Here is a 26,895-nt window from a genome sequence, read left to right as displayed (position 1 = left end):
ACTGTAAGGTAATTGGAGGTACTATAAGTGTAGTTCAGTGCTTTAGTTAGGCTGAGAAACTGGGTAACTACTCGTGTCATGCATTTTCAATAACATCTATAAAATGTACGTAGCTACATGTAGATGTGATCGTCCAAAGTTTGTATGAGAGTAATGTAGTTCGAGCTGGTCAGCTAGTTGGTTCAACTCCAGATTATTGGTCCGGCTCAGGCCTGACCAACCGGACCGTCTCCTCCGGCCTTGCCTCAGCTACTAAACAGTCTTCTTTCTTAACTTTGTCATGCAGTAATATAGGACAACTTTGTAAAATTTGTGTTGAGCTTTAAAGGAAGTCTTTACTTGAAAGCCTGTGAGAGATCCTACACCTTCAAAAATTTAAAAGTGTCTGCAAAATAGCAGCAATTTTTAAAATTTCTAATTCGATCATCTGAAGCCAATCATGCCCCTTCAGTGGCAGCGTAGATAACAGATACTGACATCAACTAAGCTCAAAAGATAAAAAGACTTACCAACTAAAGTAAGCTAGTAGACAGCTGTATTCTGTATTCAGCTTGCCAAGGACCTGCATACAGGCTAATCTTAATGGACTATAGCTGGCATAGATTAGAAATATATAGACTATCTAACTTGTCAACAATGAAAGTTACCCTCTTGTAAACATAAAAATATTTAACTATTAAATATTTACATAGCAATCCTCATATGACATAGTTAAGTTGACAGTGTGTAAAATTGGGAAGCTGCACCTGCTACCTTAGGAAAAGAAGTCACATGATGGCAACTGCTTATCAGATTCTGATGAGAACATGACTGTTCATGGAACTCCCTCATGGAGCCGCTACATCCTGGCATGCATGCCACATTGTGACTTCTTATCCTGAGGCTGCAGTTACAGCTTCCCAAACCTATGCTGGCACTGTCAGCTAACTAGAATGCTTTGTACATCTTCACCTTAAATACTTATGATTTCAAGGAGGAGCTTTCAGTGTTGACAAGATACTGCAGAATGACTGCTCTATTAAGTATCAGAGTATTTCGAGTTTCTAAAATATACACAATCATTGATAAATACAGTACAACCAGTCACAACCAGTGAGATATAAAGTACAACTACACACAACCACTATGCTATAGTCCAGTGTGCAACCAGTAACTACTACAGATTGCATTTTTTCTGCTGGGTTTATAATTACACAATGTATTTATTTCTATTTTAAGTTTAATAAGGTTTTACAGCAAAAGTGCAGAAGGTCTACAGGATACCTAGTCCTACAGCCTGTTTGAAGATGTTGCAATTTATATTTCGTGATACATGAAGAAAGGGAAGGATAAATGTTGCAAATAAATATTTTACTGTAATATCCAACCCGTATATTCCTTCATCAGGCATTTTTGTTGGTTGTTGTCATTCCCACTTTCCGTTTCCCTATAGAATTCTTAGAGCTCAGTACCCTTTCAGACCAGTATTTTGCTTGGAGTTTTCTGAGGAGTATGACACATACCAAATCTAAGGATTCTGGGACAAATCCTTAAACAGATTTGGAAAAAGAGCATTAAGGAAATTCTAAGAGGAATGTTAGCTAATTCAGAACCCTTCAAATTTATATAGTAGCGCTTAAGTTTTCTATTTTTTAATTATAAAGACTATGAAGGACCTCAGGAAACATTAGACTTTAGAACTAAGTGCTAGGATAGAGTTTTTAATTTCACTATGTTATGATTGGCAAGATAAATATCATAAGTACAGTAACTACTATGGCTTACTTTTGTTCATTGCTGTGGGTACCATGCAAAAATTATACAAAGTTTTTACACTATTTTTTTCTTAGCTAACTATATCTAGCCAAAGACTCCAAGCACTGACTGTGTGGCTTACTGTCTATTGGCTTCCAACTAATGAAGTATCAATAAATCTGTAGTTAGCTACCAGTGCTACTCTAATTGAGCAGTCACGCAAAATTACTTGCTTAAAATAATTTTCATTCAGTGTGCTAAATCATAAGAAATCTTTTGCATGAACTAAAGCGAATTACAGTACATTCACAAGATATAGAATGTGACTGTTCTATTAGAGCTTAGCAATTTTTTCTACATATCAGCAATTACTGTACCTTACAATTCAAGTATGGACTGGGCACTGGTATATTAGGAGTATGTAATTGAAGCTGGTTACTATTTATGTCAGCATCTAAACACTATATATTAAAAATTCAATGATTCTGTGTGGTATTGCTGATTCCTGTTTAATTCTTTAATTCTATCTTTAGCCACGATGAGTATAATTCCTTGACATTCTTCACTGCCAACTGCCAATTCATAGTAAATGCAATAGTTTTAAAACCACTAAGATGATAATTATTTTAGAGGTGCTTATTACGTATGAAGATGCTGGGGTAGCAGTTTCAAGTGATTTTGCGTACATTGAGTGATTTGTCACTAGTATTGTTTGCAATGAATACTTATTTGACTGATAAAGTGTACTAAATTAAAGAAAAACTTGGTTGCAACTCATCAAGTACTATTAATTTAATTTAAGGCTCTTCCAAAATAGGGATTCCATTGAACCCTTTGAACCCCCCCCCGATCTACCCAATGCTCATAGTTGTAACTCTTTGCAATATAAGTCAGGTTCACAGGAGTTACGTAACTAATTCTCCTGGGGTTTTTGAAACCTTGTGTGAAACCTGAAATGTTCAACTATTCAGGAGCAAAATGTGAAAGTTTCTCAAGCAGTTGAGGATACATTTTGCCCCCAAGGTTTTCCAGGGCAGACAAAAGCTTGTATATGCTGACACTGATGACTGAAAGAAAATTGCTTGGTTCTTGGGTTCTTTGGCAATCTTGTTTGCTACAAAAACATGTCGGTGTACCATCTGATAGCAGAAACTTTGCCAATGCTATCCCCATCTTTGTTTGTCAAAAAATGTATGTAGTATTAATAATCAAGACCAAAGGATCATATAGCATACAAAACTACAAAGCAATAAGCACAGCAAAAATGGTGTTCCAATACTACGTACCTAGTATACTAACCCTGTCTTTAGTCCGTATTGAAACAAGTATTTCAAAAAAACTCCCTAAAATGAGACAAAATGGACCTCAAATCTATATATGACTCCAATGTTGTTTACTGTTGAGGTCTATGGTCTGTTTTTATTTGAGCTTAGTTCCAACATCTAAACATAGACGGATAAATACAGTTAGCAGGGGCGTAGGAAGATATTTAACTTATGGGTGCCCAGTAGTAAAGCTGAAGACCAAAAAAAAAAAAGGCCTCGAGCTGATAGCAATGGCTGCATATTCTATTGCTGATAATCAAAATCAATACTTATAACTACATAGTTGACTACACTACTTCTCTGAAAAGAACACTGTGACTGCTTTATTAGAGTCATTGACTGCTCTATTAGAGTATCTCGATCGTGTGCTGACACCCATTAGTTACACACTGGAAATGTTTATGGGTGCCCAGGTACCCATGGCACCCATGCTTCCTATGCCCCTGAGTCAGTATTTGTGTATAAATTATGTTCAGAAATTAGATAACACATGTACATGCATGTGTATAATTATTATGCTATTTTCCATAAGTACATATTCCTATAGCAGTATACTAACTTATTTGCATAATTTATTTTTATGCATGTAGCTTCTGAAGCTAAACCTAGATTAAAAGATTTGCATAATCTTATTACCCCACTACATGCTGTGCGGTGGAGAGAAATAGGAAATCATCTGGGATTGCAAAGTGGACTACTGGAGATAATAAATTATGATCAGCAACACAAAGCTGAGGATTGTTGTAACATGGTTTGGGAACACTGGCTTGATATGGATAGTAATGCTTGTTGGAAGAAGGTGCTTGATGCCATTGATGTTATACTGTTGCCTAAACGAACACTGGAATCTAATGCTGCTTATAAACATGATATTTCACCTGAAACAACAAATATTGTACAGCATTTATATAAGAAAGACAGATATAAAACTACTGAAGATGACTGGCCACCTTACCAACCAGAACATTATGCTAGTGTTGCACTTATACATCACAAAGACAAGCTTGCTACAACAAAAACTGTAATTTCAGTAGGAATAAAGATGTATGGAGGTGAGATTGCTAGCCAGAACACTTTCAGCGCTAAGCAGCCACAGGTTGCATCAAAACAAGGAGCTTCTGACTCAAATGATTACTTCAAAATATGCCACACAACTAAAGATATATCAGAGATATTTACTCCTCATTCAGGTGAAGCTCCAAATATGATACTAATTGAAGGAGCTCCTGGAATTGGAAAAACTATTTTATCAAAGGAAATCGCTTTTCGGTGGGCTAATGGTGAACTACTCATTCATAAGAAGGTGTTGGTTTTAATGCTCCTGCGTGATCCAAATATTCAAAAAATTTCTTCTTTTTCAGATCTTGCAAAATTTATTGCCTGCTCACATGCACATAATCAAATGGTAGACTCTCTTACAAATTATTTTGAAAACTCAGCTGGTGAAGACATGACAATAATATTTGATGGGTATGATGAACTTCCCAAAGAGCTAAGACAGCATTCCTTTGTTGCTGACCTAATCAATCGAAAATATTTACCTCTGTGTGGCCTTGTAATCACATCTCGTCCAACTGCTTCAGCACATCTTCACAAAATAGTTGAACGTAGAATAGAAATTTTAGGGTTTGCAGAAGAAGATAGAAAAGATTACATCTATCACAGCTTACAGGACAATCAAGCTGATATAGAAAAAGTCCTAAAGTATTTGGAAAACAATCCTTTTATCAATAGTCTTTGCTACATACCATTAAACATGACCATCCTGATTTGCCTTTTTAAAGAATTTATAGAAGTCGATGGCTCTGGTCTACCTAAAAATCAAACAGAAATGAATAACCAGTTTGCTTGTATGACTGTATCTAGGTGTATAAGGAAGGAAGGAGGCTCCATCCTCAGCACAGATTCATTATCCAGACTGCCACAGCCATATAAGAAACAAATACTGCAGTTATCAAAGCTTGCTTTTATGTTCCTTAGGATAGACAAAATTGTTTTCAGCTTATCAGATATTAAATCAGAATGTCCTAAGTTGTTGTCAGCAGTAGAGAATTTCAATGCTTTAGGATTATTAAAAGCTGTGCAATACTTTAGCACTGCTAAAAATGGTGAAGAAACATCCTTCAATTTCTTGCATTTTTCATTGCAAGAGTTTTTGGCTGCCTATTACATTGGTTCATCATCTAACAGCATGCAAGTCCATATGCTTGAAGAATACTTCTGGGATAGTCGGTATCTCAATACTTGGATTATGTATGCAGGGTTAACTGGAGGCAATTCTCTAGTACTTAAACATTTCTTATCTGGAAATCGCTTTATGTGGTTTAGCAGGCTCTTTGGAGTACAGCAACTAGCACATGATATGATCAATGATAAAATTAAATGCCTTCACTTGTTTCAGTGCTTTTTAGAAGCTGGCAATGATATAATGTGTCACAAAGTTGGAAACTTCCTGCACAACAATATCATTGACCTTAGCAAACAACCATTGTTGCTGAAAGATCTAATAACATTAAGTTTTTTTCTGACAAGGTCATCTACAAAAATCTGGAAAATTTTGAATCTGTCAAACTGTTTCATTGGTGACTCTAATTTTCAAATATTTGTTCAGCTAATTTTGGAAACCCATCCTAAGGCACTGCACATTGAAATTGTAAATATCACTAATAATTTCTTAACAGTGGATTCATTACCTGCAATCCACAGTTTAATTCATTGCTTAAGAATTGATAAAATAATACTGTTTGAAAATGACATTCCTAATACTATGATTGCCGAATGTTTCTTTAGGAATGGTTTAAAGACAACTGCTCCACTTTTTATTATAAACAGCGAAGAGTGTGTCATCAATCCAGAGCAAAAAGTTTTAGTTTCTAAAACAAACCTTGAAATCTACTTAAGCGGTTGTTGCTTAAAGGAACAGATTATAAAGAGATTCAATTCTGCATGCAAAATTTATCTTTGGAATACTAGATTTGAGATAGGGATGATTAGGTCAGTCCTGGACATGCGTGCTTCATTGAAGATCAGTCTGTTTGAAACAGAATTGCAAGATGAAAATATCAACAATTTAGCTCAAGGACTTTAGATTATCAACTCACAGTTTTGTGCTACTGATGACATTGATTATATTTTAGCATCCGAAAGAAAGTTGATTGTGTATAAAGCAAATTACTTGCATATATTTCCATCAGTTATTTTGCCACAGCTTTCAAGTATACAATTAACATTCTGTGAAATTACAGCCGAAATAATAGATCACTTTGGAAAGATTCTTGTTAACAGTACTAAGCAATGGGAGTTAGTTGAGTTGATACAATGCAACATTAATGATGAATATTGGATGGCATTGGTTCATCATCTATCTTGCAGCACTACTAAAGTGTACATTAAACAACTTAACCTTTCTAACAATCATCTAACTTCATCTGTAATACCTGGATTTCTGAAGCTACTACAGTGTTGTATCATTGAACAACTAAATTTATCTCAAAATTTAATATCAGATGTAGTCTTAAATGAAGCCATTTATTCTAAAATTCTCACTGATGGAGAGTTAGCAAACTTTAATTATAAAATTCCGCTAATAGTAACTAAAAATTTTCCAGCTTTAAACAATGAAATAGATCATTGCTCAGTAGTTTATGCAATCAATTGCCAAATAAATAAAAGAATTGGTAAAATGTTTGAAACACAGCATGTGATAAACAGGATTGTTCTTTTTAACAATAACATAGAAGAAAGTGATATTGACATAATCGAATCACTCATACATTCAAAGTATTGTGTAAAAATCATCATGTTTGAGGTTGGGTTACAAGATGTTGTGGCCACGAATGTTACAGAAACACTGCATCAGTTACAACGTGACAATTACTTATTTGAAGCAGAATACTTTATTGTATCAGAAACAATGCTAATTGCTTCAAGAATCACCGAAAAGCAGTTCATTAAATTTGCATGGCAGCAAAACTTGATGGCTTTATTCAAAGTAATTCCAACACAATATAAAAACAATAGTGAATATTTAGAGAATGTTGTTTTTAACAAATGCAACCTTTATAATATGCAACTTGAAAATATCTTTGATTGTATTCTTAAAGATAAGGGGAAGATATATTTAAAAGTACTTGATTTATCTCAAAGCTATTTGACAATAACTTCCCTTGGTAGCATAGTTAGAGTGCTCAGATATTGTGCTCTTGATCAACTGATAATATCCGGTATGTCAAACCATATGCTTTGTGATGCCATTACTAGTAGTATACACATGGAGCAGAATTTACTGAACTTTGACTTAAGAATTCCGTTGATTGTTATTAATAGTGAGGAGCATATACAAGATGCAACACAGCAGAATCTAAATATTACTGAAAATATTTTTGTAGTAAATTGCGAATACAATGAAAATGTTTGCAGTGTTTTTGAAAGACTTTTAAATTGCCATGACCATCATGTCTCATTCAGATTGTTTTTAATAAACAACACATTACTCTGTGATGCAGATGCAATCACTTCTACTATACTAGCAGCTTCTCAAGTACACATAAGTCTGTTTGCATTTGGTGTATCAGATGCAGTAGGAATAAACTTTATGAACAAGCTAAAATGTACTAATAACTTAGCACAAAATTGCATAGGCAACAGTGGAATTTTATCAAATATAGATTTTACAGTAATATCATCAACAATGTTATTATGTCAGAGAGACACACAAGATGATTTTATTGTTTCAGGACAAAAGGCATGCATGTCAAATCAAGCATTTACTTCTTCATATTTGGCTGCACTAATGCAAGAGGAGAGTTTAAAGCACTTGGAGACTATTGACATATCTGGATGTAACATTACTGATGAATGGTTCAAAGCATTTTGTTATACGATTGTTAGTAATAGATTGAAAAAGTTAGATCTTTCTAGCAATAATTTGACAAATGTTAGCACATCTAGCATTATAAAGCTACTCAGATCTTGTATAGTTGAAATGCTTATCATTTCTTACAACTTCATAAAAGATGAACAATTGTGTTTTGTCATTTATTTACACATCTTAGAAGGTGTCCTGCAGTTAAAGAACTTTGCAGTCAGCTGTCCACTAGTTATTATCAACAGTAAAGAAAACCTCACAAATGAAAACCATGACATGATGTCAAGCTCCTTAAATTATGCATATGCTTTCTTCATAGGCTATAAATTTAATGAAAATGTGGAACATATTTTTAAAACTATTGTAGAAAGTCAAGCAGAGTTATACAGGTTAATTCATATGGACAATAATTTGCAACTAAAGGATGTTGACATGCTTTTATCCATCTTTAACAAGTGGTCACCCCTAGAAGTCTACATTATTGAATATGGAATGAAAGAAGATACTGCATCAAGACTTGCTAAAGAAATACAAAAGTTTTTAGGGGACACAGATCAGGTTGATAAGATCACCAAGAAAATTATGTACATTTTACATTCTAAAACTCAGTTGCTATCTAATGATGCTCCTACATCATTAATTGTTTCTGCATTGACAAGTAATTCATCAATAATAACTTTACAGGCAAGTAGCAAAAGTAAAAGAAAAGTTCAAGTTAAACGAATATTACCAATAATATTAAGTTCATCTAAGAAGTGGAACATGATTGACTTCTCATTTTGTAATATTGAAGAAAGAGACTTCCAAGTATTGTCAGTTATTTGTAGGGAGTATGTTCAAACAAAGGAAAGTTACGTGAATATGAAACGCTCAATGCAAGTTGCTCAAGTAAACACCCTTAACCTTTCCCACAATAACACATCTACTTCTGCATTTATGTACATTTCACAGATTGCTTCAATCCTCCGAGTACAAAATATGATGATATCTGTTAAAACACCAATTCCAATAACAACCTTGTGTCTTAAATTTTTAATCACAGCACAAAGCAGGGATGAAACTGAGTTAACCAACCTTCATATGGTGAATGGTAATGATATTCTTGTTGCCTCTTGTGACTCTTGTAATGCTGACATGATATATCAGAAGCTTGCTTCAGCAACAGCCAGGACCAATTGTTCAGTGAATAGCTGGAAATTGTCACGTGCAAAGAGTTTAGAAGATCAAAAGTTTGTAACTCCAGTATCATTGGTCAATAATAACTTTGATGCTCATACTTTACTGCATTATATTATGGTTTTCAGCTCACCTACTGTGGACATGTTTGTGCAAGAACAAAAGTTTAAGCATGAAAACCAAATAATTGACTTAAAATTCCAATACTCTATTAAGAGTTGTGATGAAGAATTCTCTACTCGCCAATACAGTACAGTCGAAAAATCCTTGCATTCAATAATGTTTCAACTTCCAAACAGTAACAGAAAACAGATCAACACATTTACAGGAAATATGCCAATGGAGCTCATTTTGAATTTGGCCGAAGATAAATCCATTAGTACACAATTGAGACAGTTTGTTATTTCAAACACTGACATATCCAACAAGCTAGCATGTGAAATTGCTAAAATTATCAGTGATAATCCTAAGGTTGAATACATTGAACTTAGCAATAATAATCTTCAGGAAGACGGATTTATGAAAATTGCAAAATCTTTTAAAGTGCTTAAACATCTGCAGTCTTTAAATCTAAATTACAACAAAATCTCTGCTAATGTAGTGGAAATCTTGTCATACATTATAGAGAATACAAAATTATGCCAACTCGATATGTCCCATTGTAGTTTAGGAGATCATGAAATGCTCACTATAGTGAAGTCATTAGATAATACTAATACTATATCACTAGCAAAAATTGATTTCTGTTCCAGTATCATCACTGATGTAGCAGCTTGTTTCTTATCATCGGCATTGTCAAACAGCCCCTCATTAACACACTTAAACTTATCAGGTTGTAATTTACAAGAACAGAGTACTGAAGTAATTTTATTTGCACTGAAATTGGGTTCTTCTATCAAGAAGCTGGATTTAAATTTCAACATGATATCCCACAATGCTGCTTCTCAGATAGCGCAGTTTAAAAATGTAGTAGAACATCTGGGATTGTCTAACTGCAAGTTACAGTATTCAGAACTCTATATATTGGCAAAAGCTTTTGATGGCACCTTAAAGTCACTTTCTTATAACTATAACTGCATTAGTGATGTTATTGCTAAAGGTATTGCTACACTATTAATGAGCAGTAAATGCTTTGAACATTTAGAATTGTCGCATTGTGCGATAACAAAGCATAGCTTTGCCACAATAATGAAAGCACTTTCTCAACAAGAGCATTTAAATTACTTAGACATGAGAAGCACGACCTTTCACATTCGAGAAATAGTTTACTTTACTGGGATATTATGGTCTAACAGTAAATTAGAATATCTGGATCTTTCAAACTGTTCATTGAAACAAGAATTTTTGATCAAAATATGTGAAGTATTGGCAGAGCATTTTTTACTAAAGCACTTTAATTTGAGTCATAATAAGCTGACAGATGAGTGTACGGTTAACATTAATGAGGTAGTTATTAGTAATTTGCAGTTACAACATTTATCACTGCACCATAATGCTCTGACATTTAATGGTGTACAAAATATTGTCACGACTGTGATTAGAACTTATGATTTGAGAGAGTGCATTTGTCTACAGCTCAGTGATAACCTACTTCATTCTGAAGAAATCACATACATTAAAGCATTAATGCCAAAAAATGGAACAATTCAGCTATATTTGTAGAGATTGTTTAGCTATAATTAATGGGTATATAGCATTCTGTAAGTATGTACATACTGTATGTATAGTACGTAAAACCATTTGTAATGTACCTTATTGAAAATTTATTTATTAAAGCTTTACAGCACAAGTGCTGAAGGTCTGTAGGACACCTGGTCCTACAGCCTGCTCAAAGACATTAGATACAAAGACATTAGTTACATAAGGTGTGTTTGAAAAGTTGCAGGAAGGAGAAAAAATCCATGACTGGACCTAGGTAGCCTTGGACCTGCAGCCATCCGATTTACGCTCGAACGCTTACAGGAGTCTACCAGACGGTCAGGATATTTTCTCCTTGTTATTTTCAAGTAATTATATCCATAGGAATTCTAGAGAGTGACTCATAAATGATGTGTATGTTTTGTTTACCATGATATTTTGGTATATATACCCTAACTTTCTGCAAAGTTAACTGTAGCCAATGCATCTATGTCCATACAGATTATGAATGTTCAGCTGTATGAGCATTCATAATTAACATTCATAATCAGAAAGTTATAGGGTATGCACATGTAATATACTAGTGTAAAAATAAATTTTAAATTAAAACATGGGAAAGAGCTTGAGATCACTGGCCAGCTGAAAAAGTAAAGAAACAAGGGTCAAACAAGCCAGCATGTTAAACACACAGAGATCTCTATTTGGACTCAATGGATATGGTAGAAACTAAGGAAAAACAGTAGTTTCTCCTTAAATCAGGGGAAGATAAGTACTGAGAATGCTTATAAGAGTACAAATAGAGATCTCTGTGTGTTTAACATTGCTGGCTTGCTTGACTCTTGTTTCTTTACTTTTTTCAGCAATCTCCATTCCCATGTTTTAATTTAAAAAATTATTTTTACACTAGTTTGTTTTAAGCTCATTAAACTATTTTGATAATATTTATCTATTCATCATTGCGCATATCTTGCAGTTTACGTATTGGCCTGAGTCAAATATGCTCAATTTTTTGCCCAAAATGCTTTTAAGAATTTCCCAAAACTTTCATCTATTATGCTTTTCAGTTTTCCCATTATGCTCCTAGGTTAACAACAATTATCTTGGAATATTTAATCATTGAGTGCTCTATTAGAGTATTCACTACAAGTGACTGTTCTATTAGAGAGTATTGATTTTGGGAGCTGCCAGAGATGTTCTGACTCTTATATAATTCACAGTCATTATACAGGAATGATACTTCCAATAGACTGCCAGCATTAGGGTGTACCAATGATGCAGTAGAAGCCAAGCCATTAACAGTTATGTGTGATGTACAATACTGGTTGGAAGTGCTGTACTTCTGCTGTGCTTGGTAGCTACTTCTAGCTCTGCTTGTACTGTTGGAGATTTTGTTGAGAATGGTGAATTCAAGGGCTGGGGTGTTCTTTCTGATGGTACTGTCCTTCTGTTACCCATAATAGTGATAAAACATGGCACAGAACACTGCCCGGCAGCTAACTAGTTAGACTACCTGAGCACCCTAATGATGTATACTTACAACAGCACTAAACGACTCCTATTACTGTATTGTAAAAGTAGCAAACTGAGTCAAAATACCTCTACATGTACCGGTACATTAAAATTTTAAGCTAAGAGCACCTTTATAACTGCAATTTTCATTTCATTACTACCATTGTTGTTGATGAGTATGAGTGGTGATACTGTGAGATAACAAAACACACTCAGCCTATAGCTTGAAGCAATGACAACAGTACTTTCTCAACAAAAGCATTTACATAGTACAATATCTGAATCTTTCAAACTGCAAGATTGATAGAGTTATAATAAGCAGGTGGGGCCATTGCCATGGAGATAAGTGCATAGTTAGTATTAGTAATGTGATTATTTATAAACACATGACACACAATACTTCATGAAGATGCCAACCAAAACTCCTTTACATATTATAACTTTGAAATACACTGCCAGAGACAACTGCCATCATCATACGTAGTTTTAAAAAGTATGATTTTTTATGGAAAGATATACTTCTAACTGCAAGATCAAATTAGCTATGTAGCTCACAAATTCAATATACTTCAGCTTGGTTTATTGTGAAGCACCTCATCTTAAATTTGATGAAATTTATTTCAGCTATGCAAGTCACACATTAGCTTCCTTTCTCAGTGAACTTACCTGTGTCCTCCTTTGTGTCCCATTTATCTTTGCTGACAGCACAAGGTGTCAATCCGTGTAGTTCCCATAATGTAATGGCTTCCCTACATCTGTAATGGGAATTGTTCAAGCTTTCCACTGGTACTGGAATGATTGCATAGGTCCTTCTCATAATGTTATTCACTTGTAATGCTGTGTAATCGGCTGAACATACGTAGCTGAAAACTAAGCATAATGGCTGCTTTGCAATTCAAGTATTTGACAGTTAAGGTGAGCGTTCAGGCAAAAACAATAAACCTGGCTCCATTCTTCTTCTAATGTAGTTCACTAGTAATAATAATATAAACAAACAAGTACAAGTAACAATTAGGAATTTTAAGTTAGATTAGGCATCAAAGAAATAAAAATTAGTTAAACAAGGGAGCTCACTTACACTAGAAGATATGCTAGTTGGCATCTACTTCATAATTCAATCATGGGACTGATATAGGGATCAAATGTGCAATAGTATATCTTCAGGCGCAGGCTTGTTTTGCTACTTTTTATTTCTTTAATCCCTAATCAAACTTGAAATTCCTAGCACGTCTAAAAATACTGACAAAACAATGCTTGGAATGTTCAACTTCATCCCGACCATGTTAACAAGTGAAACCTCTCTTTGAACATTTCATAATTGAAGGAGCACTGTCCATTATATCCTGCAGTGATTAGCTGGTTCAGTAGGATAACACTGTGCACATGTGGCTAAACTGGTTGTGGTCAGGAATGAATAAATGCTAGAAATCTATATGTTACACAGAAAAGAAACAATTTAGCTTCTGTGCAATCATCTGTTACAGGTCTTAAATACTCTGAGATGTGATATTTAACCAAAAATACAGAATTTGACTGTTCTGTTAGGGTAGTTGACTGCTCTATTAGAGTATTTTGATCTGTACCTTTTGAGATCACTGCATAATTGCCTGAATATACTTGACCAATTTCTGGATTACCTTGGATATGCCCCTGGTTTAGTTACAAATGAGTGAACCTGTAGAGAGTTCAGCTACATTAGAAGTCACTACACATTTGGCACAAAGCATGTACCTTGAGTACAGCTTACCTGTCTGTAAGTTTACTACAGAGTTCATACTGGCTGCTTTTTGCCATAAAATGGGTGGAAGTGTACAGATGCATGTGACGCATGCACACACACAATTATAGTAATCATTACATGGTCATGCAGCTGCAGAGCATGTACCTGGTTAAAAACTAATTGCTACGTTATTTATTTTGACCAAAAATTCTTACAGCAATCTTGTTTTGCTTTAACAAATAAATTTGTCAAACCTGTTAAAAAACTGAAACCAGTTACTGAAGCACGAAATCTTTTTATACACTGAAAACTTTCAGTATTTTCAAGCCAATGACATTATCGATTCAGTATATTTGTGTTAATAAAGTTTGGGTATTCTCTGGCCTAAAATCACTCTTGCAGTGTATCAATACTTAGGACCTATGAGCTGCTGTGTTTGCATTAATCCAGTGATAAATAAAACCAGGGATTTGTGTCCAATTATGTATGATATTTAAATACAGTTACCAATGTCACAAAATGTAATCCAAATATCCAAGAAGCCCTGTTACCTCCACTTTTCACTAGCTTTGCAATGTCACTATCAAAGTTCATGTAAAATTCCAGACTAACTGCGTATTCAATCAACAAAATAGCACTTATAGAACGTTTCCGATCTCCCCTCTGCCCTTGACCTAACCACATACCCAAGTGACTGTGCTGTAGTATGATTGGTTATACTTGTCAGATTTACCAGTAGATTTGTTGACTGCAAAACTTTCTCTTTGTATGTAGCATGTACAATATACTGTATGTACATGTAATTGCTAGCTTCTTGTGTTAGTGCATATACAATTTCTAAAAGCAAAGTCCAAAAATAACTAGCTATACTAATACAAACTACTATTAAAGCTAGCACTGAAGTACGTGCACTACTAGTGCACGTATAGTTCTATTTGCTCCACAGTAACACCTTCATCAATGAAGTTCTGGTCGCTGCAGATCCTCACTTCAATATCACCATTTTCAGCTTTAGGAAGGTTTCGATAAAACCAAGGCATACTGGGCTGATAGCAGCAGCTGTTTTGAAGAAGGCAACCAGCTCCATCCCACAATGGGTCCTCAGTGTACAGTTTACTAGAATCAAACACTCCAGTGGTACCAGACTCACAGTAGTAATGGTCGTGAACAAATGAAGGAGGATCTGGTCCAGGAAATTTAGCACATGGACAGGTGTGTGCTGGAAAATCCCCATCATCAGTGAGTCCAATTGCATATGTCCACACATGTTTACGTGGGCTACCAAGAGTAACTGATATTCCATCAACATATACTCCATCTAAAGACCTCGACATGGTTTCAGGTTTATAGTCAGTGGTAAATTTTCCATTAGCTCTTGCTGATGGGTAAAAACCATCCATACTTCCTTTCTGATATCCAATTATCTTTCCACACACTTCGCTGTAACTTGTAGAGAGTGTATCAAAGATAGTAGAGTAACAACCAGCAGCATCATTGTTTGCTTTACAAGAATGATGTTGAGAACTTTTCACCAATCCACTAGGACATTGGTCTCCTCTTCTAGTGTCAATATCAGCAATCCTCATCCAACCTCCTTTGGTACCACCACACTCCAGTTCCATATCACAGTAGGCAAAGAAGACATGATCAGTTTTGATGACATAGTAGCCAGACTTTCCATGACTTTCAGGGTTCTTGTAGTAAATATCAGCACAGGATAATCCAGGATGGTCCACATCAAATCCATATCTCGAGCAGGTAATATCATCTTGAGCCATCACCAGTGAGCTAGCCAGTATAGCTAATACTGCTACCAAGGTAGACCACTTGTACATGATTTCAACTGTCTCACTTCTGTTCACCAACAATGATGCAGTTGAAGATTGTAGTTGCAATCCTGATAGCTTGGCTCATTTATATACGCTTTAGCCAGAAAGAAATTATTTCCTTGTATGAGTTCATGATAGAGTTGTATGTACCATAATTAATTGTTTTCTTATAAGTGAACAGGTGTATGAATATTCCCTGTGTGATGATATCTGTGGTGAGCAGGCTGGTGTGTAGTGTGGTGCATAATAGCTATATTGATCAATGATGGTCTTTGATTTGGGAATTTTATCGTAATAGTCTCCTCCTAGGTTAGTTGCATTTGTTTATACATTTTGGCAACCTCATGACCACATCAGACATTTTAAGCTATAAAGTGCATGGCAGCTGCAGGCTATGTGTATGCCCTTAATATTTTAGGGCCATTAGCAAACTAAAGAATTATTACGTATTTCAGCTACGTAAGTTTGGCCTGCCACGTACATGAAGAACAAACAATCCCCTCACTTCAACTGCATAGGGAGGCATGATATGGAGAGATTTAATAGTCCTGTAATGAATATTTGCATGGGAATTAAACAACTTGCTTTGTAAATTTTTGCATTTAACTAACAGAGATCATCCCAGACACAATGGCTTGCATTCCAACATACATATCAGACCACCAAGAACAGCACTGTTGTGAATAGCATGGCTGATACCTTTGAGGGTAACTCAGTATCTGAGGAACTAATAACAGAAGGTGAAGTGGTGTTTGGAATTTTAATAAATGTCATCTTAACTAAGAAACCATCTTTCAAGTGTGAAAGAGTGCTATCCATTGTATATTCTTAAGTGATGTGCTGGCTCAGTAGAATAAACTCATTTGAACATTTCTCACTATAAATTAATTGCAGTAAGGAAATAAACAAATACTAAAACTCCATTGGATCGAAACCTGGTTAATAATTGGTCACTTATGCTAGCTACTTATGTACTCATTATCAGGTTTTATGAATACAATAACTTTTATATGTACATAAGTATCCTAAATAAGGAAGTACAACTATGTACATAGTTATATATTATGAGATTGATGTAGACTGGAGGCATAGAGTATCATACAGGTGGAAAGTTAAGCTAGTAAAGCTGATAAACATAAAATAATGTTCTTTCTAAACGCTTGTTGTGCTGGTTCAACTATAAACAAATTAAACACTGCAGAGAAGTGGTGTATTCTCTTGTTTTGTAGACAAGCCATGTCTCAGTGGTCACAATCATGTAATAACTCATGAGAGATTTGCTTACTGAGCCATAAACAGTATGGAGGAAAAAACAGAAGAGAAACAGAATCAGGACACTAAAGGAAACTGATGAAGAAAATTATCAGTGCATGAAAAACAAGACTTGCTATGCTAAAAGGAAACCATGTAGGGAAACATCAATTGACCATGAAACCAACACTATGTACAGTAGTTGTTGCTACTGAATAGCATTTCAACTGTAAGCTTGACCTTAAGTTTTAGTGGTATATTAATATTAAAAACAATAAGCAATACTTTTAAATTAATGACCAATTCATATATGTAACATATTCCAAGAAGCATAATGCAGTGTAGAATTGTCAGTAGTGCAGTGTAAGTGTTGTGTCTTGATAGGACTACATTCAAATGGGGAGTAAACTTTTGTGTTATATGTTTGTAATGCAGTTAGTGATGAGGTTGTTTGGATAAGCTTCTGTTCCGATAATTGAAGTGTTGTTGTGTTGAAATAATGAGCTGTGCAGCCTTAATTAAAGTGTGGAACGATTAATGGTAAAATTTGTAGCTGCCATGAAAGTGATGCACAGTATAGATGTCGTATGTAGTATGGATATAGAAGTTCAGAGGGTACACCCCAAAAACTGTAGGATTCTTGCAATTATAAAAGCTTTAAAATTGATGCTACAGTGAGAGCTGAAAGTTAAAATCTTTCAAGTTTTGGAGGGCTCAACAGCCTGGGGGTTATGGCAAAATGTCTCAGTCCCCCCCCCCCCCCCCCCTCCCTCCTTCTTGGCAGCCATGCTGATAAGTTATGTACAATTAATGCACGTGATTGTAATTACTGTACAAAAGAAAAATGTGACCAGATTTTACAAACCTGATCCAAATCGCACATCAGGCAAAATCAAACTAACACTACCAGTGGATAGTCATACTATTAGTTTTGACCCTCAGCACTACTTGAGACTGATTTTAAGAGGTGTCTTTTCTGGGTGGAGTGGTAAGCTCAAAATTGGTGGTTTCTGGCCTTGTAAAGGACCTGGCTTGGCTATAATAAGTGGTGTACTGGTGTATGCCCTAATAAGATTGGCCTGTTTATTTTGCTACTTATCAGCCACTAAGAAACCAGCAAAGTCCTATAATCTTGTGTACGGACTTCAATCGTGATCTATCTCCATTTACCTGGTGATCAAACCCAGTTAATAATTGGCCATTAATGCTAGATACTTACATACTCATTATCAGTAAAATAACTTTTATATGTAAGTATCCTAAACAAAGGAAGTACAACTGTATACGTAGGTATACAAGATTGGTGTAGAAGGTATACAAGTGGAAAGCTAGTGAAGCTGATAAACATAAAATAATGTTCTTGTTCAACTTTTGTTGTGCTGGTTCATACAATCTTGTAACTATAAACTAAAGGCAGATAAGTGGTAAAATCTCTTGTCTGAAACCTTGTTTTGAACTCTGTGTAGACAAGCCATGTCTCAGTGGTCACAATCATGTAATAGCTCATGAGAAATTTGTTAATGAACCATAAACCATAAACAGAAGAGAAACAGAATCAGGACACTAAAGGAAACTGAATTAAGAAAATTATCAGTGCATGAAAAACAAGACTTGCTATGCTAAAAGGAAACCATGTAGGGAAATGTCAATTGACCATGAACTTTCACCAACACTACGTACAGTAGTTGCTGGAATATATTCCTTGGCTTTACGATTTTGTGTTATGATAAGATTATTCGCCAGAGGTACCTATCAGAATAATTTCAAGTGATTCTTTGACAAATTCATACAACATATTCCAGTCTAGCATTGCCATGACATTTTATAGAAGAATAATACAGTGAAAAACTTTCAGTAGTACAGTGTAAGTGTTGTGTCTTGCTAGTACTACATTCAAATAAGGAGAAAAATGAGAAAAATTTTTGTTAGTAGCTAATGCAGTTATATATATGATGGGGTAATCGAATAAGGTTCTGTTCCAATAAATGAAGTATTGTTGTGTTGAAATAATGAGCTGTGCAGTTACTTTGAGATTGATGGGGGGTTAAATTCAACCCATGAAACTCTTTGAAAGATACTCTTTGAAAACTTGTAACTTCTGCATGCTTTGGGCTACAACAATGGGGTCACATTTCATGGTTGGTTGCTGGATGAATAGGAATTGGATTAATGTATAGTTCTATGCTAAAACATATATAGACACTTACAACAGAAGTGTAAAAATCATAATATACATAATAGGGCATGAGCAAATCTCAAACATTTGTAAGAATGTTCATTAAGGTTAAAAAACAAATTTCAACATGCCAATGATAAGACTAATGAGTGGGTGTAACAATTGATTAACATTTGAATATTTGTTAAGAAAAATTAAAGAATGTTTGAGTGTTAAAATTTAACTTTCATTCATATCCTAATATGTGGCATTAGGCCTGCGTCAAATATACTAGCATAATAAAAAGCATAATAGGTTGGAGTACTATGCCAGCATAATGCTAGCATATTAGGTGGACATTTCAAGCTATGGAGCTTAATAGATTGATACTCCCTAATAGAGCAGTCAGTGGAAACTACAAACTGCAGTAGAGCACTCAAATGCATCGTACGTAGTTTCTTAGATCGATACTCTCTAATAGCAGGCAGGCAGTAATTGTAACAAACATTGCTAACTTAGGAGCATAATGCAAGCATAATAGGAACACTAAAAGAGCATAATCGGTGAAAATTCTGGGAAATTCCTGCAAGCATTTTGCACAAAATTTTGAGCATATTTGACTCAGGTCTGTGTAGCATCTAGAAGGATTGTGTGGCATGCTCTTCAATGATTTGCCTGGTAATCGCTATAGAGACCAGCCGATGTGCATACTCAGAAAGGATTTTTCTAACTGGGGCAAAGAAGTTAGGGTATACAACAAATAATCTAATAACGCTACAAAAATGCAAATTATTTTGAACACATATTTCAAGTCTAAAAGTTTTTAAGGAGTAGAATGAGTAATTGTAAATCAGGGCCGGAGGAAGCGGTCCAGCCAGTCAGGCCATAGCCTGACCACTTCTTCAGCATCAATTTAAAAAAATATATCCAAGTCGTTGATAGACACTGACGGATTATGCTGGCATGTGTTTGGGAATGATAGATACCTAAAGCATCATGCAAGCATTGTGATATAATGCCAGTAGTATATTTACATCTAAATCCTTCACCGTGACAATCAGTCATGGAAAAGATCAGAACACTCTAATTAGACTAATAGAACGGTCACCCTAATAGAGCACTCAGGTACTTCATGCTGATTTATTAGTCAAATGTTATTGAAGCTAGCAAATACGAAATACAAATAACTTTGCACAGAAGTGTACATAATTGGATGAATATTTGAACACTGCAGCATAGCATGATAGGGTAAGATTAAGCATGTATATAGTTTAGTGCCTAGCTAGCTATTCACTGAGTTGTGACTTAATGACATTAAAATTAGTGATAGGTATATAGCTACCAGCGTTAAATGTTAGACTCATACATGCATATAGCTATAACAAAAGGGAACAATACTGCGTTTACATGTGCTAAAACTCTATAATGTAAGAATTTAATGTGAACACATGATGTAGCTACATACAGTGAATTTAACATGTGTTAGTCAATAATTTGCTAAGGATTTTACAGCTGAATATAGTCTCAGATTTAATTTCAGAGCATGCAATTTGAAAATTTTCCTGGGGAGACCCCTAGCATTCACACAACAAGTGCTCAGTATTTCATAGTGTCTAGCTACCCCTGGCCTGACTACTTCAGAATTGCTTCCTCCGGCCTTGATACATAGAAACCACTTTAATGATGCATGAATACAGACAGTGGTTTTCTCTCTATCACTAAGGCTTCTATTATTCTAGGTTATCCATCGAGCCATCCTTGACCACACTGCACTGAGAGCTACTATTATTATTATTTCCAATTGTAATTTGTTAAATATTTTCTAATAAGAGCCCGGAATAGCAATGATGAGCACCAGACTTGATGGACACTGTGACTGATAGACTGTTAACTATAACAACAACTATAACACAAGTATAAGCAAAGCATCCAGTGATATGAATTCTAAAGTGTCAAGTGTGTGAGTCTGTCAGTTGTTTTCATATTAACTTTATTGTGGTTATCATCCATGTTTGGACAATGGTGAAATGTAAGGTTTAGCTTATAGTTGAAATGAATGACCCTGAGCAGTCTTAGAAATGCTGGAGTGTACATGCACTACAACCATATTTTAATCTCTTGTTTGCATTAGGCTCATGTTGAGAGGAATTTGTGTCAACACAATGATGTGTGAGAAGTTTATTTAATCAGTGCATGCATTTCTGCATTTAAGCAATTTGAGGCTATTCTCAGGATATTGAATATTAAACCTTTCTCAGCGTCTGGGATCGTCTACCGCTTCAATTTAGAACCCCCCTTTTGAAATTCCTGCATACAGGCCTGTAAAGACCTGTGTAGTAAATTCCTTAATTCCATTTTAGCCAGTTTTGACACCTGAATGGCCGTTACCTTCAAGTTGGTTTAGTTTATCCCTACATGTTCTTCTTTCATTTTGTAAACAACCACTTGCCCTCCCCCCTCCCCCCCCCCCCCCCCCCCCCCCCCCACACACACACACACTTCTATTATCCCTATTGGAATTTACCTGATACAGTCAACAACTATCTAAAATGGCAGGAGTTGGCAAGCTACAACACACTAAATACTTAAAACCAGCATTTCTTGATACTTTTAAATAGGTGATAAGACCGATTTTCCCAGACTAGATCACATTATATGCATATGTGACCAGATTTTACAAAGCCGATCCAAATCGCACATCAGGCAAAATCAAACTAACACCACCAGTGGATAGCTACACTATTGTACTAGTAGTTTTGACACTCAGTACCATTCAAACTACTCGAGGCTGGTTTCAACAGACGTCTTTTCTGGGGGTGTGTAGAGCTCGAATGGCGGTTCAGGCCTTGTGAAGGACCTGGCTTGGCAAGTATCAGTGGTTTACTGGTGGACAGCCTGACAATGTTGGCCAGACGTTTTTTCTGTGGATTTTGCTACACATCAACCACTAAGGGGCCAGCACAGCCCTGTAATCTCGTCTCTGAACTCCAATCGTGTTCTGCCTCCATTTTGAGGTCTAGCCCTTGCCGCCCCGCCGCCCTCCTCCCTCCGCCCGCCACCCTCCTCCCCGCCGCCCTCCTCCCCGCCACCCTCCTCCCTCCGCCCCGCCACCCTCCGCTCTCCATCCTGCCACCCTCCGCTCTCCACCCTCCGCCTCACCACCCTCCACCCCTTTGTGAGCACTCGTCCAACAGCTCAGATTTTCTATCTTATTTGGAGGGAAACTCTACAAGCAGCTACAAGTACTGGAAGTGGTCTGAAAGGTAACAGATTGCTGCACCTTTAGTGTAAATTTCATACGAGTACTTGATATCCTTGGAGAGTTGTGCTGGCTTGAATTCTTTAAAACCCTTTATCTCGAAACTTCTAATGTGTGATTTGGATCGTTTTTCCAAAATCCAGTCACATATATGGTTTTCATTTACATACATCCACAATCATTCAAATACCAATATCATGCTGTTCAAAGAATAAGCATGATGATGATTATAGTATTACATATGGGCAATATAACATATGCATACAATACACACATAACATCTTGGAGCAGTTTGTTCCATGGCTGAAGAAATTTTGTCTGATAGATGTAGTGGCTCTAAGTTTGAATACTGCACTACATGATGTTTAACTTTGTATAATAAATTAAACATTCATTAGAAGCAATTAAGGTGTAGACCTAAACATTGTAGTTCTATGGATGGTCAAAGGATAAAGACATCTGTATCATACCAATCCTGAATAACTATAATGTTGGCCTAAGTATTAGATTGTAATAGCTACAAGTATGCAGTGTACACTGTATAGCTATACACTACAAGCAGGAAATATACTGTGTGGATTTTAATAGTATTTGTGCTATAATAACTGTTACTAACGGCTTGTGCAGGCTTAAGTGACATTCAAGCTTGAAAATTTCATCATATTTGCTCATGTTATACCTCACTTCTAGCTTAGACCAAATAATTTTCAAAACAAACACCTTACCAATTTTGAAGTCAGTATATTTCAAAGCTATTGGCTATGTACTGTACATGAACAATTTTGACTAGCAACTTTGAAATTCATGGGGCACAACAAAATGACAAGGTTTTAGAAGAATGTATGAGTTATTAAATTGGAAAGGCCATATATACATAAGACTGGTTTTATCAAATTTAAGGATATTGATGTGGCTGCAGTTGGTGTATATATATATATATATATATAAGCCAGTAACACTAAATAGATCATTGCTAAAATTTGTATGGGCCATGTATTTAACTTTTTAACATGATGTTTATGGGTGTCTTCTACCTACTTTCAGGTAAACATGGATATTGTTAGATAATTTCCAATAATTTCCGTTTGGCAGATAGTACATTTTATGACATTCATAACTGCATGTTGTTTATCCTACAAGTTGTGAGAAACTTTCCCTTTGTAATTGTTTTCCAACTTGGTAATTAAACTATGTATGTATAGTATGGTAATCATTACATAATAATATTATAATATTGTACCCTTAAAGTTTTCAGTAAGGATGTGCATGGCCTTATTTTGTCTGTGCTTAAATCTTTATTTATGTACTTCATACACAACTAAGTCTGTGTAACTGCCTATATAATATATCAGTGTCCAAGTCTGAATTTGGTAACTACACAGTTTCCAGACCGTCCACTGTGATTTGGTTTGATTTATAGTTTTAACCTCCAGGGCAATGCATTTCACCATTTAATTGCTTGGTAACAAAACATTGCTGGGTGAAACTTAAACTGAACTTGCAAAATGTACAGGCATCCCAGGAGGTTCTACCAAAAACAATAACTGGCTTGAACGGTTTGACTGTACTACAGGTAACTCCTAGCATTCCCAGAATTATTCACCATGAAGTCATGGAATACTATTAACATGTCCACCAAATCCAGAAGATGAAGATGAGAGCTGGGTTCACAAATGTAGCTATGCAAAACACTCCCTCCCAATGAACCAGCACTGGTGCACTTGTGTACCACTCAGGTAAGTCGAGTGTGCAGGCAAATCAAGGACTAGCAATCCATACGGGGACTATTTAAGTCTCCTGGGTTAAGGCTGCTGAACTCAAACTTCCACAATGACTGACCTAAGTACTAGTGAGACAAGGACAGTTGAACATTAGCTTTCCCAGGCCACCTGATCCCCACTGCACAGACTGGAATAATGTAAGTAAATTTCTACTCAAGGAAATAATAATATCAACTGGACATCACTGACCTGTGATTTCCTATATTACCTGGCTGTGATGACACATACATGCATGCATGCATACATACACACACTACTGAGTTTTGAAGTATATAAATTCCTTTTTAATAGAATATATCTAATATTAATCATAATTGTGGTCGAAGCAATTTAGGGCAGATTTTTATAAAAACTTGCAACTACCAATAGCACCTCTTATCATTAGATGCTTTCCAATGTTTATCTTCCTTGATCCTTCATCTTTCTTTCATCTATGTGACCTATTTAATGCATGCAGTTATACACTTTTTATAAATAACTCATGAAATATGTATGTTAATAATTTATGTGCAAAACTAAAATTATGATACAGGTTGACTGTAGCTAATAGTGACATAATAAAGTATTACAACCACATGATAAAGTATTATATACATAATGTATTGTTGTATAAATATTTTGTGAAAACAATATTGTCTGTAACTTTCATTATCAATGGCTTTTGAGATTATAAATAGATTAGTTTTCTAGATCTACATATGATAAGTCTGATTAACCATGATGGTATCAAGGATTATGATTGCTGTTGTACTAACTCTGCTCTTCAAGATTGCTACAGCACATATGCTGGACACTGGTATACACATGCTCAAGAGGTTTCAGTCAGTTCTGGTATCACTAGCAGTGCAAGAGACCAAGGTGAAATTCCCTGTTGTATTGCTAAAAATCAATTATTTTATTCAATTGTTGATGCATTGAGTAACATTACTAGCCATACCATTATCAAACTGATAACCGACATCAAGCTGCTTACAAATGTGTCATTAGTAGGTCTTGAGAACATAACGACACTTGGACAAGGTAATCCTACTTTGGACTGCAAAAATGTTGGTCTCTTGTAATAACGTGACAGTCGAAGGCATAAATTGGAAAAGATGTGGTTCAAGTAACAATCAATACTATCCAGCAATTAAATTTCACAACTCATCAAATATTACAGTGAAAGGTTGCTCTTTCCAGCACTCAGTAAGAAAAATTATTGTACTGTCAAAAGTGTCGGGAAGTCTGCACATTAAAAATTGTAAGTTTACAAACAACAATCAATATGAGGGTCATGGTACAGCTATACATTACCTTTCTGTTTCTACATATCATATTCTGAAAAAGTTGCTAGTTGAAGACTGTAATTTTACAGACAATGGTGCCAACAGAGTTGCTGGAAGTGTGATCTACGTTGCTAGTCCAACAAACAAATTTTATAGTCATTTAATCATAAGAAACTCTGTCTTTAGTCGCAATAAGGGAGTATCCATTTACATTTCACATCACAGTTTGCATATTCAAGGTGAAGTATTGTTAGAATACAATATAGCAATCAATGGTGGAGGAATTTTCAGCAACAACTCAACAATGACATTTCATGATCAGTCCGACATTACCTTTTTCGCTAATTCAGCACTAACTGATTGTGGAGCGATCTTCCTTACTAATTCCAGTGTCTATTTGGAAGTAAATTCAAACTGGGCAGAATCTAGTGGAGGGGCTGTATTTGCTGTGAACATGTCTCACATTGTATCTGGGAGAGCTTAATAGTGGCTAATTCATATCAGAGAGTTTTTGGGAATTATGAAGGTATTTATGACAGATTTCATGCCTCACACCCAGTGATATTAAATAACAGTGATGTAACAAAAAATGTTAACCTACCTAATAGTTCTAGTGGTATCTCTGATGGAAGCTCAACCATGACTTTTATCAACAATAGAGCATAAAATGGTGGTGCTATATTCCTAACACACCATTCTAATCTGTCATTTGGCAGAAGCACAGCAGCTACATTTAAAAGCAACTATGCTAAAATCATTGGAGGAGGAATTCGTTCTTTCAACAAATCCACTCTCTATATTCATGGAATTCAGAAGTGATATTCAAGGAAAACGTTGCTGGATTTGGTGGTGCTATGCATTCCTCAGTTTATTCTAACATCATATTTGATGGACACTCTGAAGTTAACTTAACCGACAATAGTGCTACTAATGGAGGAGCAGTGGTCTGCAATAAACATTCTATCATGAAATTTAATGGAAACACAATGGTGACTTTTAAAGGTAATAATGCTAAAGAAAGTGGAGGGGCAGTATGTACTAGATATCATTGCATGGTTTTATTTGGTGACCACTCAACAGTGACTTTTTATGACAATGTAGCTAAGTATGGAGGTGGTCTATATTCTAGAGATTATTCTGTTGTGTCATTCAATGGAACGACCAGAGCTGACTTTAAGAATAACCATGCCAAGCAAATTGGAGGAGCCATTCGTTCCTATAGCCACTGTAATGTTTCATTTGATAGAGAGTCAACGGTGATATTTATGGATAACAGAGCTAGAGTATAAGTGCGGCAATTTATTCCAAGATATCATCTGAAGGAAAATCAACAGTTGAATTTAATGGTAGCATTGCCAGGGACAATGGTGGAGCTATAAACTCAAT

At 35.5% G+C, this 26,895-nt stretch overlaps 2 protein-coding genes across 2 annotated transcripts in view; both read left to right on the top strand.

Annotated features, from left to right (window-relative positions):
• The window catches only part of LOC136238643 (uncharacterized), a 277,251-nt gene that overhangs the window by 169,477 nt on the left and 80,879 nt on the right, over positions 1-26,895 (top strand). The gene's annotated exons all lie outside the window — the stretch shown is intronic.
• On the top strand, positions 3,640-12,241 carry LOC136239170 (protein NLRC5-like). Its single transcript, XM_066029902.1, has 3 exons — positions 3,640-5,287; positions 7,565-10,201; positions 12,096-12,241. Exons 1-3 carry the CDS (start codon positions 3,640-3,642, stop codon positions 12,239-12,241), a joined length of 4,431 nt encoding a protein of 1,476 aa, XP_065885974.1.

This window comes from Dysidea avara, chromosome 11 (genome assembly GCF_963678975.1).
Source record: "Dysidea avara chromosome 11, odDysAvar1.4, whole genome shotgun sequence".
In the NCBI taxonomy this organism is placed as follows: Eukaryota; Metazoa; Porifera; class Demospongiae; order Dictyoceratida; family Dysideidae; genus Dysidea; species Dysidea avara.
Note: the sequence above shows the minus strand (reverse complement) of the source record. Positions and strands in the feature narration are given on the sequence as shown.

Excerpts from the sequence above, each read along its gene's own strand:
- LOC136239170 (XM_066029902.1), top strand. The coding sequence starts at position 3,640 with ATGCATGTAGCTTCTGAAGCTAAACCTAGATTAAAAGATTTGCATAAT. Across the intron at positions 5,288-7,564 it reads TGAAGAATACTTCTGGGATA|ATGCAATCACTTCTACTATA; the intron begins GTCGGTATCTCA and ends TCTGTGATGCAG. Across the intron at positions 10,202-12,095 it reads TAGTGATGTTATTGCTAAAG|CTACTTCTAGCTCTGCTTGT; the intron begins GTATTGCTACAC and ends TGTGCTTGGTAG.